Source organism: Microcebus murinus, chromosome 18 (assembly GCF_040939455.1).
Source record: "Microcebus murinus isolate Inina chromosome 18, M.murinus_Inina_mat1.0, whole genome shotgun sequence".
In the NCBI taxonomy this organism is placed as follows: Eukaryota; Metazoa; Chordata; class Mammalia; order Primates; family Cheirogaleidae; genus Microcebus; species Microcebus murinus.
Window position 1 is genome coordinate 12,611,502 of NC_134121.1, and position 15,885 is coordinate 12,627,386.

The window sequence follows — 15,885 nt, forward strand, 5'->3', positions numbered from 1 at the left end:
ATACTTCCTGGGCCCCCCACCAATCATCAACCATGACTGATATGGGGGTATCAAGAACTCCTCCCCTCTGAAAGCTTCCCCGGGCCTTTCCTTTGCTTAGACACTCGGTACAAACTGGAGGGGCACACAGTCCTCTACATCCCCGCAGAGGGCATGAACATGAAGCCGGAGGTGGTGGTGAAGGACAAAGAGCTGGTGCAGCGGCTAGAGAGTGAGTGTGGCTGGCACGGCCAGCCTCTGCTGGGGATTGCAGGGGAGAGGACAGGGGCAGCCCAGGTGTTGACAAAGGGGTTGGGTTAGGAGGGCTATGTGGGGGCGGGAGACGCCACTGGGGAGCAGCGTGAAGAAATGCAAGGGGTTTTGTCCTCTCCCCTGCAGCCTCCATGATCCACTGGACCCGGCAGATAAAGGAGGTGCTCAGTGCCCAGGAGACTGTGGAGACAGGAGAAAATTCAGGTCCTTTGGAGGAGATTGAGTTCTGGCGCAACCGATGTACAGACCTGTCTGGCATCAGTAAACAGCTGGTGAAGGAGGGAGTGAAACACATTGAGTCCATCCTGCGCCTTGCCAAGTCATCCTACTTGGCGCCCTTTGTGAAACTGGCCCAGCAGATCCAGGTTCGTGAACGGGTCAAAGGATGGAGGCTCAGTAAAAAGTGGGCCCGGGAGAGGGAGCTAAGGTAATCATCAGCAGACTGAGCCACCCAGTGTTTGGCCTGTTACTGGTGAAGACTGGAAAAGTCAAACAATACAGGGTCTCTAAGGGAGTTCATTGTGTTAAGTAGGGAGACATCTAGTTAATCAACAAATACATGTCGAGTGCCCTCTGTGAGCCCAACTCTCACACTCCAGCTGAGAAAATAAGATTTTCCCAAAATACTATTACTAGATGGCACGGGAACCAAAGACAAGCCCACATGGTTTAGTCTAAAGGGTTATAAGAGAAACACTTTTTTGTTGTTGTTTATTATTATAAAATTTTATTTTTCTTTTCTTTCATTTGATTCTGTTCTGTAGATCACGAGAGAAACACTTTTTATTTTAAATTTTTAAAATTAAACATTTTTAATGGTTTAAAACATTTTTAATTTTATTTTTTAGTTCACAAATAATAATCATACATATTATTCATGGGGTACATAGTGATATTTTGATACATATAATGTATAGTGATCAGATCAAGGTAATTAGCATACCCATCATATTAAATATTTCTTTGTGTTCAGAATGTTCAATATCCTCCTTCTAGATATTTAAAACAATATCATGTATTATTAACTGTAGCCATCCTACAGTGGTATGGAAGGTTGGAACTTAGTCCTCCTATCTACCTGTAATTTTGTATACTATAACAAATCTCCCTATCCCTCCCTTCTCCCAACCCTTCCCGACTCTAGTATTCTCTATTGTACTTTTTACTTCTATGAGATCAACTTTTAAAAAAAAATCTGTGCTAAGATATGCAGAGATCAACATTTTTTAGCTTCCATATATGAATGAGAACGTGTCATGTTTAACTTTCTGTTCCTGCCTTATTTCATTTAAAGTAATGCCCTCTAGTTCCATCCATGTTGCCATGAATGACAGAATTTCATTCTTTTTATGGCTGAATAGTATTTCATTCAGTGTATAATATACCACATTTGCTTTGCATTCATCTGTTGTTGGACACCTAGGTTGATTCCTTATCTTGGCTGTTGCAATAAACATGGGGGTGCAGATATCTCTTTGATATAAAAATTTCCTTTCATTTGGATAAATACCCATTAGTAGGATTGCTGGATCATATGGTAGTTCTATTTGTAGTAGGGATTGCAATGAATCTGTAGATTGATTTGGGTAGTATTGTCATTTTAACAACATTAATTCTTCTGATCCATGAGCATGGGATGTCTCTTCGTTTGTTTGTATCCTCTTCCATTTCTTTCATTAGTGTCTTGTATTTTCCTTGTTTCATCTCTAGGTATTTAATTTATTTTTTTGTATCTATTATAAATGGAATTGTCTTCTTGATTTCTTTTTCAGCTAGTTCATTGTTCTTGTATATAAATGTGACTGATTTTTATATATTAATTTTGTATCCTGCCACTTTGCTGAAATCATTTATCAGCTCTAAGAGTTTTTTGGTAGAGTCTTCAGGTTTTTCTGTATATAAGATCATGTTATTGGCAACAGGGACAATTTGACTTCCTCTTTTCCAATTTGGATGCCCTTTATTTTTTTCTCTTGCCTAACTGCTCTGGCTAGGATAAACACTTTGCTGTGATGTGACAAGCTGGATTATGTTTGTGCTGGGTCACACAGGAGATAAGAGTGACTTGTATAATAAAGACAGAAGACCTGTCTTCCTAGGTGAAATTTTCAGCTGGGTATTAAAGGAATTGAGCCTTAACTAGCTGGAGAAGTCTAAAGCTCTGGTTGAAAGCAGGCCAGTGAAGGGGACTGAGTGACAACTATGGGGGCGAATAGGAGTGATGTCCATCCAGCCAGTTGATTAACAGCTGTGGAGTACCCACTTTGTACAGGGTTCTGAAATCAACTGGAGAAAATAGAGGAATAGACACAAAATCTGGAATTGGGGAATTCCCAGTCTGGTGGGGGGAGATTGAATGCACACGTGAGAAAATATGTAAAAACGCTTGTGTAGAAAGTCATAAATGGGTCCGGCCCCCGCCAGCTCCGGAGTGTCCTGCAGGCTCACGAGCCGGCTTCTCTCCAGATTCATCGTGCTCCCTAGCATCGCCGTCATGCTGGGCACCGCTCTCCGCAGCCAGCCAGGCCTCCTGCACCCCGCCCCAGCCCCCAGCCGCCGCCGCTATTTAGCCAATTTGCTGCTATTCCCACGGGTCACATGAGACAGACGAGGAGTTTGATGCTCGCTGGGTGACACACTTCAACAAGCCAGCTATAGATGCCTGGGAATTGCGTAAAGGGATGAACACACTTGTTGGCTATGATCTGGTTCCAGAACCCAAAATCATTGATGCTGCTTTGCGGGCATGCAGACGATTGAATGATTTTGCTAGTGCAGTTCACATCCTAGAGGTTGTTAAAAGATGGGCTTCCCAAGAATTTATTGATATTGCTACTTGATTGCAAACAGTCATCTGGAAATACTGATGATAACATATTACCTTATTTGAAAATGTTTTCTTTTATTGGGTACCAAACCATGTAATGGTAACTTGGCCTTTAATAAAAGGGAAATGAGTTTGAACCGAAAAAAAAAAAAAGGAAAGTAATAAATGAATAAAATTTGGTACGTGCAAACTCTATCCAAGGGGCAGCAGGGATGTGAAATGATTGTTACTGGGTAGGGTTGATGGGAAGGCTTCCTAGTAGAGGCAAGTCAGAACAGGGTGCAAGGTGGGTGAAAAGTGCTTGCTTTGAATCAGTGCTTTCCAGTGGATAAATCTACTTCTGGTTTCTCTTTACTGCCAGGATGGCTCTGGTCAAGCACAGTCAAACCTGACATTTTTGTCAATCCTGAAGGAGCCTTACCAGGAATTGGCTTTCATGCGGCCTAAGGACATCTCTAGTAAGCTCCCTAAGTTGATCAGTCTCATCCGCATCATCTGGGTCAACTCTCCCCACTACAACACTCGGGAGAGACTGACCTCCCTCTTCCGAAAGGTGTGTGTATACGAGGGTTTTAAGAGGGTAGCCAGATTTTCTGAAGATGGTGGAATTCACTTGGCAGAAGATCTGTGGGTGGAAAGGTAGCAAGGATTGCCCTTCAGCTCAGACACTAAAGGCTTCTACCTGCACCATCAGCTTTAGTGATGCTCAGTGTTGGGGCCTGGTTGGGACTCTTTGTTTCCAAGTGAAAGTAACTTAGGCAGGAAGAGGGGCTTCAGAGGAGGAGTTGATGGAGCAAGGGGAGGCAGGCAGGAAGGACAGACTCCCAGGCCAGATTCTGCAGAAGGGGGAGATCTTTTCCTCATTCCCCAGGAGTAGATTGCAGTGGGGGTGAAGAGGGTTTAGGAAGGAATGTCAGCTCTTGAGGAGCAGGGCCTGGTGCATTTCATTGTGGTGACAGAGCCAAAGAGTAGGGCAAGGGAAGTGGAGCTGAGAGCTTGCAGGGCAGCTGAAGCGCTGGGCTGCTGCAGAGTTAAGAGACCACGTAGGACAAAGAGTGGATGAGGAGCCCAGAGGTGCTGGCCCAGCCAGCGGTGGAGGACCAGGGGTGAGATGGATCTCTGAAGTCAAGTCAAGGAGCAGGAGGCCAGGCTGGGTGCACTGTCTCATTCCTGTAATCCTAGCACTCTGGGGGGCTGAGGTGGGAGGACCGCTCAAGGTCAGGAGTTCGAAACCAGCCTGAGCAAGAGCAAGACCCGGTCTCTACTAAAAATAGAAAGAAATTAATTGGCCAACTAAAAATATACAGAAAATATTAGCCGGGCACGGTGGCGCATGCCTGTAGTCCCAGCTACTTGGGAGGTTGAGGCAGGAGGATCGCTTGAGCCCAGGAGTTTGAGGTTGCTGTGAGCTAGGCTGACACCATGGCACTCTAGCCCAGGCAACAGAGTGAGACTCTGTCTTACAAAAACAGGAGTAGGAGGCTGAGACTTGAGGCTCAGTTAGGGGGATGCAGAGAAGGGGCTGGGTGTAAATAAGACTGGGCACTGAGGCTGCTGGGACCTCTTCTGCAGATGAGCAATGAGATCATCCGCTTATGCTGCCAGGCCATCTCCCTGGACCGGATCTTTGAGGGATATGTCATCTCCAGCAAGGAGGACCTACGAGGCTGCATTTCCTGTTGTCACGCTTGGAAAGATCACTACCTGAGGGCTGTGCAGATGCATTCCCAGTACAGTCTATCTCCCTAACGTCCCATATATTACCCCCTTGTCATTCCTGTAGAAGGTGGATTCTGACTCCTTTCATGCACACTTTTTTTAGCCTCTAGAATTTTAGCCTCTGGAAAATTCCTAGACCTGGAATTTTCTATATCTGGCCATGTTTTCTCTCTGGGTACAGACACTCCAGCTCCTAGTCCTGGGCTTTCCTCATTCTAATAATTTCTCTTCTCTGATCCCAGGACCCCTATCTTGACTCCATAGTCTAAAATTTCATTATGTATGAATCTTCTCCTAGAACTGATATGCTGTCTCCTCTCCAATTCTTCTCACCTTGAATCTTTTCCCTCAGGATTCAGGAAAAGTGCTTCTTGGGACCTTGCTTTCCAGGGCTCTCCCTGAACCTAGGGCTCACAGCCTAGCTTTGGATAGCTGGATTGATCCCTCATGTTCCTGCTTTCTGATTCAGTCAATCTTTTTCCTCACACAGGTTCTCCAATCGGGGCTGGGTCCTAGACCAGACCAACATATTTGCTCAGGTTGATGCATTTGTGCAACGCTGCAAGGATCTCATTGAGGTGGGAGATTCCTGGGGAAGGAGAATCCAAAGCCAATAGCAGACCCTCTGAATCCAACCCCGCCCCACCTGTGCCTCAGAGCCACAGAGGATGGCGCGGAGGCTCGTGTTGAGAGGCTGAGCATAGAACCTACCACTTCCTGTATAATTAATTGTATGTCCTATCACCACCTCACTCTTTTTGGCTTCTGTTATCACTGCCCTAGTCTCTCATATTTCATTCTGCAGCCAAAATTCATCCCACTTGCATCTGATTGGTTCTCCCTCCCTAGTTTTAAGACATTTGAAGCTAAACCAAAGAACTCGGGACTTACCAGTTCAGAAAGGAAAGAAAGCAGGAACTCTCACACTGGCTTCTTTTTAGGTATGCGACTGTCAGTATCACTTTGCCCGCTGGGAGGATGGCAAGCAGGGTCCCCTTCCTTGCTTCTTTGGGGCCCAGGGGCCACAGATAACACGGAACTTGTTGGAAATTGAGGACATCTTTCATAAAAATCTGCACATGCTGCGAGCTGTTCGTGGCGGCATCTTGGATGTCAAGAACACCTCCTGGCACGAAGACTACAATAAGTGAGCGACTGCAGGGTCGGGCAGGGAAGGGAGGTGGGGAGACCAGCATGGGAGGAGTGGTGACAGTGTAGGAAGGAATGGTGAAAGTGAGGACAGATGGGGACAGCGAGGGCAGGACGGAGTGCAGGGGAGTGAGGTGGCTGCTGGGGTTAAGGTTCCAGAGCTACACTTGAATCCCAGTTCTGCCACATATACGTAGGTGACATTGGGCAAATTACTCCACCAGCAGGTGCCGCCACTTCCTCATCTATAAGACAAAGTGCCGGAACCTATTTAATCCTCGTTTTGAGGCTTAAGTGCATTCATGGATGTAAAGCACTTAGTTAAGTGGCTCATAGGAAGCCCCCTGTACCCCACAGCACATGGGATTCTGACCAGGGGGTGTACTTAGGGGTGGGGCGAGGGCAGCTCACACCTCCGCATGCCTCTCTAACCGTGCAGATTCCGTGCTGCAGTCAAGGACCTGGAGGTGATGATCCAGAACTTGATTACCTCCGCCTTCGAGTTAGTGCGTGACGTGGAGCATGGAGTGCTCCTGCTGGACACCTTCCACAGGCTTGCGACCCGCGAGGTGCGCCGCTCCCATTCCAGGGTCTCTCGTGCTTTCCATCAGCTCCTCCCGAGCCTTCCGGACGCATCCTACCCCCACACCTGTGCCCCTTCCCGTTTCCAGAAGCGCTGGCGCCTCTGTCCATGCTCTGGTTCCCCGGTCCCGCGTGCCTGAGGAGGAGTGCGGCCGCAGCAGGGGTGGGGCTTTCCTCTGGGATGAGTGACAAGGGGAACCGCCTCCCGGGGCCTGTGGTCACCCTCTCCCTCTCCTTTCTCAGGCGATCAAGCGCACGTATGACAAGAAGGCGGTGGATCTCTACATGCTGTTCAATAGCGAACTGGCCCTCGTGAACCGCGAGCTGAACAAGAAGCAGCTGTACCTGGAGCCGTACATGGCCTGCTACTCGGGGCAGGCGCACTTCGTGCGGATCCTCCGGCGGCGCATCGACCGGGTCATGACTGTGAGTGCCCGGCCTTTCCCCAGACCTGTCCTCCACGAGCTGGGAGCGATGGGGGACGGGTCCAGAGAGGTTCCCTAGGGAGTTTTCATGGCCAGCAACTAAATCGGAGGAGGGGAGTGGCAGATTCATTCAATGAGGTGGGCATGGGTTTGGATTTGCAAAGGTGCCCATAGTGGCTGGCAGAACGTGGGTCATTGTAGGAATTCACATCAAGGTGCAGAGAAGGAATCGTGCCAGCAGAAGAGTAACACAGCGTCAAGGTCCAGAGACCTGGACAGGTGAGGCCCTTGGAGGGCCTGGTCTATCTAGAAGAACTGGCATGAAGAAACGACAAAAAAAAAAAAAATGTTTAACTTTTTGGAAATGTATGTCGAAAGCTATTGAGGAACTGACCTGCTGTCATGTGACTGGTTCTGGGCGGGATAAGGCAGCCTGCAGACACCTGGAGGCTCCTTTAGAACTGGTGGGCTGAGATGGGGGCTAGCAAGGGCTGATACTAGTTTTCAACCTTGTACCTCTTAAAGGCTCCACCTTCTGTGATTTACCTTTTCTCCCAACTTTTCTCTTGAGCTGATTCTCTGTGCTTCTCTTTCCTCATTTTGATTCACTTTCTCATGGTGCCTTGGTCTCTTCCTCTCACTTTCTTCTTGGCTCTGCTTTCCCTTCACCTTGTCAAAGTCAATCAGTCACCCTAGCAAGCTCTATACATATTGTTGGTGTGTGTGTGTGCACGTATGTGCACACATGTACATGTGTGTGCACATGTGTGTGCGTGTGTGCAGGTGAGCGTGTGTGAGCATGTGGGAGGTGTCGGGGAGCATTGTGGCTCCACCCACCTGTTGTTCTCTGCCTCAGTGCCTTTCTGGAGCTCATTTCCTGCCCCACATTGGGACCGGGGAGGAGAGCATACATACCTATCAGCAGATGGTTCAGGCCATTGACGAACTGGTTCGAAAAACCTTCCAAGAGTGGACATCAACGCTGGACAAGGACTGCATCCGGCGGCTGGATACCCCATTGTTGCGAATCAGCCAGGAGAAGGCCGGCATGCTGGACGTCAACTTTGACAAGTATAGGCCCCACCCGGCCCCTGCTCCAAATCCCCCAAGTGCCCACCTTTTGGCTCTTCTTTCCTTCGTCTCCCTGTCTTATATTGTAGTATGCTTGCAATCAATTTTAATTTTACAATTTATCTTTTAAAAGAGCTGATTAAAAAGCAAAACTCCTAACTTACTAAACCGGTGATGTGGATGTTCAGCCACTAGATGGCCATGGTGGCTCAGCTAAAGCATCCAAATCCCGCGCCGTGATCTGGGCCTTCCTGAGAATGGATGGGGTTGTCAGCTCATGCCCACTCCTACAGCTTTATAATTAGGGCATTCTCATACTATAATGATTTAAAATGCAATTAATCCATTAATCAACTTATTCAAAAATACATAGTGAGGGGTTTCCATGTGTTAGGAACTGAGATAGGCACAGGGGATGTATAAAATGGCAAAGTCCCTGCCCTAGGGAAGTCAGGCTGTTACTCTGCAAGTCGATGGTCCTAGTCCTGGAGTGGGGCTTCCTGTCCACGTAAGATGCAGAAGAGGAAAATAAAGAAGGAGCTATGTAAGGCATGAGTCTGTAGAGATGACAAAGCTTCTGGGGACGTGACAGGTTTTTTCTAATCAGGAGGAAGTAACCTTCCACTTGATTGATGCTGGCTCCTGCCTGGCATCAGCTGTGCCCTGTGGTGGGAGTTGTTTCCCACGCTGCTTGGCTATTGCTAGCAGCCTTGGCTTTCACTCATAAAATGTCCTTTTTTGCTGGGACAAATGTAGAAGGGGCTTTGCCAGAGAAGGTCTGTGTGGAAATGGAGTCTCGGACAGATGAGACCACGTGTGTCTGTCCTGGGTGGCTGAAGGTGGCCTAACCAGGCAGAGGTGACCCATAACGGTTGAGACAGGAAGTGGAAAAACCAAGATGGAGAAGCAGTGCTGATGTTGGGTGAGAGGGGTGAGGCAGAGGCGTGGGTGAGGAGGCTGAGAGCTTTGAGATAATGAGGCTTTGGCCAGTGAGGGGTGCTGGAGACTGCCTTTGTGAGTTGCCTGGTTTTGTGAGCTATGACGGAGCATGACCATGTAAAAATTGCCTCACAAATCAAGGGTAAGATTCTGAAGAGTTAGAAGCTAGGCCAGAGTAACACATACTGATGACATTTTCAAGCACATAATGGGGTTGAACCTGAAAGATTCATTTTCCCATTGAGCTGGGTACCCCTGGGTACACCTGGACACCCTTGGAATAATATGAATATGAACATACTTAGTCTACCAATTGTTCTTTTTCCATGAAACAAAGGATTATATTCAAATAATAATTTCATTAAACACTAACGATCAATATTTACACTTCAAATATGAGAGAAAACAAAAGTTGAGACAAGAGGTGAGGAAATGCCATCTGTAAGCACTTGGTGGCTACTTCTTTCTGCTTCTGCTGGGGTCAGCCCAGGGAGTGGGCAAAGCATGATCTTCAGTGGCCGACAGTCAAGGGTCTGAGCCCTGGAGCTGATCTATTTTGCTACCCGACCTCAGGCAAGCCACTGAATTTCTCTGAGCCTGAGTTTCCTTATCTATTTTAAAAAAACCCTTTTCTGAGGTTGTCACGAGGCAAGATGACATGTGTAAAGGTCCTCACAAACAATATAAACCATCGATAAGGATTATTTCCCCTTCAAAACAAGTTGCCTGATAAAACTTGATGAAGACAGTATTTTCAAAATAAATTTAGCAGAGTGATATAAGTTTTAATTTTCAAAATGTTTTAACCTTTAAGAAGGACTCATATGTGCATATGGTATAAAGTCCAAACGTCACAGAGGGGTGGAGAATGAAAAGTCTCCCTCCGCTGCTTTCCCCACTGAGCCAGTCTCCCTCTGAAGAAAGTGCCAGTGTTCCAGATTCTTGTGTAACATTCCAGAGATAAGCATATGTGTGTACACAAGTATCCTTTTTGACATAAACAGTAGCATACTATGCATATTGTTTTGTATATTCAAAGTGTTTTCAAAATGATTTATTTAATTTTTCCATTATAAAATTAATTATTGATCATTTTAGAAAATTTTCAAAATACAGAAAAGTAGCACAAAGAAAAAATTCTCCCAAAGATAACCACGTTTAATGATTTGGGGATATATATATATATATATATATATATATTTTTTTTTTTTTTTTTTTTGAGACAGAGTCTCACTCGTTTGCCCCAGGCTAAAGTCCCCTGGCATCAGCCTAGCTCACCGCAATCGCGAACTCCAGGGCTCAAGCGATCCTCTTGCCTCAGCCTCCCGAGTAGCTGGGACTACAGGCATGTGCCACCATGCCTGGCTAATTTTTTCTATTTTTTAATAGAGATGGGGTCTCGATCTTGCTCAGGCTGGCCCTGAGCTCAAGCAATCTTCCTGCCTCGGCCTCCCAGAGTGCTGGGATTATAGGCGTGTATCACCGTGCCCGCCTGATTTGATATATGTTTTAATCACTGTTTTTTCCATATTTTATCTGGTTGTTTCCTTTTAATCTTTTTAATCTTTACTTGGTATTTTAAAATTACAAAAGTAGATATACACACTGTTAAAAAAAATGATGAAGCAGTATATAAAGGAAAAAGTAAAAATCCAGCACCCAGTCCAATCCCTGGAGGTGACCATGATTATCATATAATAAAAAATATACATTACACACATGCAATAGGATCACATTATGAACAGTATTTTTGCAACTTGCTTTTTTTAAAGGTTAACAATATATATGGGATATTTTTCATTCTGTATGTGTAGAACTACTTAATTCCTTTTCATGGCTTAGAGTATTCCATATTATAGCTGTACTATAATTTAATCAACCAGTCCACTATTGATAGACTTATATGTTTTTATACAATTTCTATAAGGTTTCTAAATATTATGCACTGGAGGATTTCAACTAGGCTTCTTATACTTTGTTTCCTTTCCCCTACAGCGGTATGTTTACCTAAAGTTGAAGCACAGTGTGTCCATCTAGTAGGATAAAAGCAGGAGACAGCTTCTCTGTCTGCTGTAGGCATCTCTTGTCTGGAATCCCTTTTGCATAATCTTTATAGTCGAGCTTAGCAAAGCAACTTTGAGCCAAGTATTTATGGCCTGGGTTTATCTGAAACCCAAATAATGGCTAGACACTTCTTCCAGATAGAAGAGGTACCTGCTCCTGTCCTTTGACAGTTGTTTTCTAGAAAGATACAAGATACTTTACATTTTTGTGGTTTTAAGATAAAACTGCCTCAATCCAGTAAATAACGAATGGGAAAGAACATGATCATCATAAAGGATTTTGAAAAGTCTGGGCTCATCAAACCAGTAAGGAAATCCAAGAGTTTCAGCTTCCAAAACTTATAATATTAACACTCCAAGGAGGTGCAGATAACTTCGTTGGGTTTACTCTTTGTGTACAAGGTCTGGTTAAGATTTAAAATGAGCATACTTTCCAAATGTCCTGATGGTCCTCAGAATTAGCTGACTCTCTCTCAGTCCTGGAGCCTTCCAGTCCTTAACTGCACTTATTTTATCCCACGTGGGGTTTTGTTATCCCACTTTATATCCTAAATATTTGAACTCTGAAGCCCAAATTGGCTTTTACTCTGTTTTATGGCCTGACCAGCTTTGCAGATTGCACTTAACACAAACACATTCCAGATGGCATCTGTGCCCTGGCTGAAGAGCTGTGTTATCACTCTGCGCGGAGCAGAGTGAAATCTCCACGGAGCAGAAGAGAGGACACTGCTGTCTGTTCATTTATTGTCCCTAGGGCTTCCCTCTCCCCTTGTCCCCCCAATCAGATAGTGCTTTCTGCACCAGGTCAGTCCATCCTGGGCTCAGCACTGAACTCAGCTGCCCCCTTCCCTACCTCTATTGCCTGACTACTTGTTTGGGGATAAATTATCAAATATTTTATAAAAATAATTCCCCAAATGGATTTTTTTTAAAAAAAAGAAATGATATTGGTTAATAACAAAATTTTCATTCTGGAAATTTATTGGCAAACTTTTCTGTTAAAGACTAAACATCATTATGAAAAAGTTTCCTCATAGGATTTTCAGGTCAACATCAGGGTGGTATTTTCCTAATTCATCCTGTTTTGACCAACAAATTAAAATTTGATAATTTGCCTTAAAGTTATTTCAAAAATCTTGCCACATGAGAAAATGAGGAAACATTTGGGTGCAATGTTGGCCATCGTGTGTGCCCAAGTGGGTTTGCCTTGACGTTTATGAACACAGACAAATTCGAGGCATCCAGTCTGGAAAACATGTGAGAATATGTTTACGCTACCAGAAATGTCTCCATGTATATTCACAGTCCCCCATCCTTCTTGTGTAGCTATAATATAATTTTTGGTTAAATTGATCTTCAATGTTCATCTTATTTTGATTCTGTTAGTATTGTTTACTGACGAGTTAAATAATTTTATATTGTTATAGCTCTTTCTTTGCTTATACGATGTTCTGCTCTTTGTGGAATTAACAATTACTTCAGAATTTCTGTGAGCACACTGTTCACTATCATTCATTCTTCCAAACCAACCAATAAAACCCCTTTGAACAGTGCTTTTCATCATGCTCTGACCTGGTCTCATGTTTATCTTAGATCTCTCTGTCCCTTGTCCTCCTGCTTTGGTCCAGGTGGTTGGTTGGTTTTCAAGGCCTGTTACAGAAGGGTCGTCCTGGGACTTCCCTGAGCCTCTCTCTTTTCTTGTTTGATTTCCTGTTTCCTTTGTCTTTATCTTTCTTGGTTTATGCCTTTGTTTTGCTGGAGTCTATCTTTAGTAGCTTGCCAAGAAACAGTGCATGGGGGGTACATTTTTTGAGTTCTTGTATGATTGGCAACAACTGTTTTCTGCTCTCTACTTGCTGGACATTCGATTGAGTTTGGAATTGTAGGTTGATTTTTAGTAAATCTAGTGATTTTGGCTTTTGCCTCACTCTTTTACTTTGGAAGCTTTTCTCACGTGTCTGGTGACCCATTGCTCATTTGGATTTGTGAGAGGCTTACTTGATTTGAAGAAATGTTGTCAGTTTCAAAACAAAAAACACACCACACTTTAGTGAAGATCATCAAAGTTGGAAAAAACATTATTTCTTGTTCCATAATCTCTTAAAGTATGTATTATACATAAGTGAGCACTTGAAAATGATTTCATTCATTGGAAGATTCTTCTACAATAAAGATAGTGAAAATATAATCCTGTGCAAATTTGAAATGCAATATTATCTCCTGTATTGTGAATTCAGTGCTTGCCTGAAGAACAGACAAAAAAATTCTGGAATTCTCACCTCAATATTCTTTGCAAGTAACATTTCAGCAGCATTCAGAATGCAAAATTTCTTGAGTATGTCTTCAGATTGTGGAAACTTTTATCCTTTATGATTAAAAAGTGCAATTTTATTTATTTTTTATTTATTTATTTATTTATTTATTTTTTTGAGACAGAGTCTCGCTTTGTTGCCCAGGCTAGAGTGAGTGCCGTGGCGTCAGCCTGGCTCACAGCAACCTCAATCTCCGGGGCTCAGCGATCCTACTGCCTCAGCCTCCCGAGTAGCTGGGACTACAGGCATGCGCCACCATGCCCGGCTAATTTTTTGTATATATATTTTTAGTTGGTCAATTAATTTATTTCTCTTTTTGGTAGAGACAGGGTCTTGCTCAGGCTGGTTTCGAACTCCTGACCTTGAGCGATCCGCCCGCCTCGGCCTCCCAAAGTGCTAGGATTACAGGCGTGAGCCACCACGCCCGGCATCAATATTATTTTTTAAAAAAACTCACAGACTTAAAAAATCGAGTGATTTTTATTCTAATTTTTTTTTTTTTTTTTTGAGACAGAGTCTCATTTTGTTGGCCAGGGTAGAGTGAGAGCCGTGGCGGCAGCCTATCAATCTCCTGGGCTCAAGTGATCCTCCTGTCTCAGCCTCCCGAGTAGCTGGGACTACAGGCATGTGCCACCATGCCCGGCTAATATTTTCTATAACTATATTAGTTGGCCAGTTAGTTTCTTTCTATTTATAGTAGAGACGGGGTCTCGCTGTTGTTCAGGCTGGTTTTGAACTCCTGACCTCGAGCAATCTGCCCACCTCGGCCTCCCAGAGTGCTAGGATTATAGGCATGAGCCACCGCTCCTGGCCTATTCTAATTTTTTATTTAAAAAATATTCCATATTTTCTTCTGATATTTTATTCTTTATATTTAGATCTTTGATCTATTTGAAATTTATGTTGGTGTAGGGAGAGAGGTGCAGATTCAACATGAGTTTTGTATTTTGTTTTTTTTCCCCAGATGGCTACAGCCAGTTGACCCAATTTCATTTATTGAACTGCTATCTTCATAGTAAAAAATTCCCAAGTATATTTGTGTCTATTTTGGGACTCACTATTCTGGTATCTCTGTCTACTCATGTGCAGGAACCAAACTGTTTTAGTTATTGTCCTCATTACTATTCTTTTTTCAGACTTTCTTGGCTATTTTTAATATTTATTTCTTATAAGAATTTTAGAATCAATTTGTTTAGTTCCAGAAATAGTCCCATTCCTATTTTTATAGGAATGGAGATTGGGTTAAATTTACAGGTTGACTTTAGAAGAATGAATATCTTTATGATTTTGAGTCTTTCTACCTAAGAATAGTGTTTTTTTTCCTTTCAATTTAAGTCCTGCCTTTTCCTATGAGTCATTTTCCATATATATTTATGTATTTATGGTTAATTTTTGATATTTAATTTTTGTTATTTTAATTATCATTGTCACTTTTCCTCCATGATAATGTCTAACTAGTTGCAGTTTTTAATTCTTTTTTTTTTTTTTTTTTTTTTTTGAGACAGAGTCTCGCTTTGTTGTCCAGGCTAGAGTGAGTGCCGTGGCGTCAGCCTAGCTCACAGCAACCTCAAACTCCTGGGCTCCAGTGATCCTTCTGCCTCAGCCTCCCGAGTAGCTGGGACTACAGGCATGCGCCACCATGCCCGGCTAATTTTTTTTATATATATATCAGTTGGCCAATTAATTTCTTTCTATTTATAGTAGAGACGGGGTCTCGCTCTTGCTCAGGCTGGTTTTGAACTCCTGACCTTGAGCAATCCGCCCGCCTCGGCCTCCCAAGAGCTAGGATTACAGGCGTGAGCCACAGCGCCCGGCCTAGTTGCAGTTTTTATATTGGAGAGCTTTGGTTTTTATAAGTTAGTTTTGTACCCAGCCACTTTTACAAATATCTTATTGTTTAGAATAGGTTTTTCCTTTCAAAAACATTTTTATTATGAAACATATATATACAGAGACATACTTAAAACTTTAACAAACTTTCCTTTTTTTTTTTTGAGACAGAGTCTCACTTTGTTGCCCAGGCTAGAGTGCTGTGGTGTCAGCCTAGCTCACAGCAACCTCAAACTCCTGGGCTCAAGCGATCCTCCTGCCTCAGCCTCCCGGATAGCTGGGACTGCAGGCATGCACCACCATGCCTGGCTAATTTTTTCTATGTATATTAGTTGGCCAATTAATTTCTTTCTATTTATAGTAGAGACGGGGTCTCGCTCTTGCTCAGGCTGGTTTCGAACTCCTGACCTCGAGTAATCTGCCCGCCTCGGCCTCCCAGAGTACTAGGATGACAGGCGTGAGCCACTGCGCTCAGCCAACAAACTTTAACAGTTTAACAAATAGTTATAAAATCTAACATCCTTGCAGTTACCACCCAAGTCAAGGATAGAACTTTGCCTGCAGTCCCCCAATAAGTATTTTTCAGTTGAATTTGTTAATGGTTAAAATTTGGGAGATTTTATATAAAGGTCCACTTTATGATCTCTCTTGAAAAATTAGAAAATTTAGCCACACTGGGCCAGCATTGCCATATGGCAACAATTGCCTGGAGCCTG

At 43.8% G+C, this 15,885-nt stretch overlaps 1 protein-coding gene across 1 annotated transcript in view; it reads left to right on the plus strand.

Moving 5' to 3' along the window:
* The window catches only part of DNAH2 (dynein axonemal heavy chain 2), a 106,656-nt gene that overhangs the window by 17,595 nt on the left and 73,176 nt on the right, over positions 1-15,885 (plus strand). Inside the window, exons 6-14 of the mRNA XM_012775826.3 lie at positions 101-211; positions 379-617; positions 3,441-3,632; positions 4,652-4,809; positions 5,289-5,376; positions 5,740-5,945; positions 6,387-6,516; positions 6,773-6,955; positions 7,811-8,025. Coding sequence (XP_012631280.1) covers positions 101-211; positions 379-617; positions 3,441-3,632; positions 4,652-4,809; positions 5,289-5,376; positions 5,740-5,945; positions 6,387-6,516; positions 6,773-6,955; positions 7,811-8,025 — 1,522 coding nt within the window. The remainder of the gene's footprint in view (positions 1-100; positions 212-378; positions 618-3,440; positions 3,633-4,651; positions 4,810-5,288; positions 5,377-5,739; positions 5,946-6,386; positions 6,517-6,772; positions 6,956-7,810; positions 8,026-15,885) is intronic.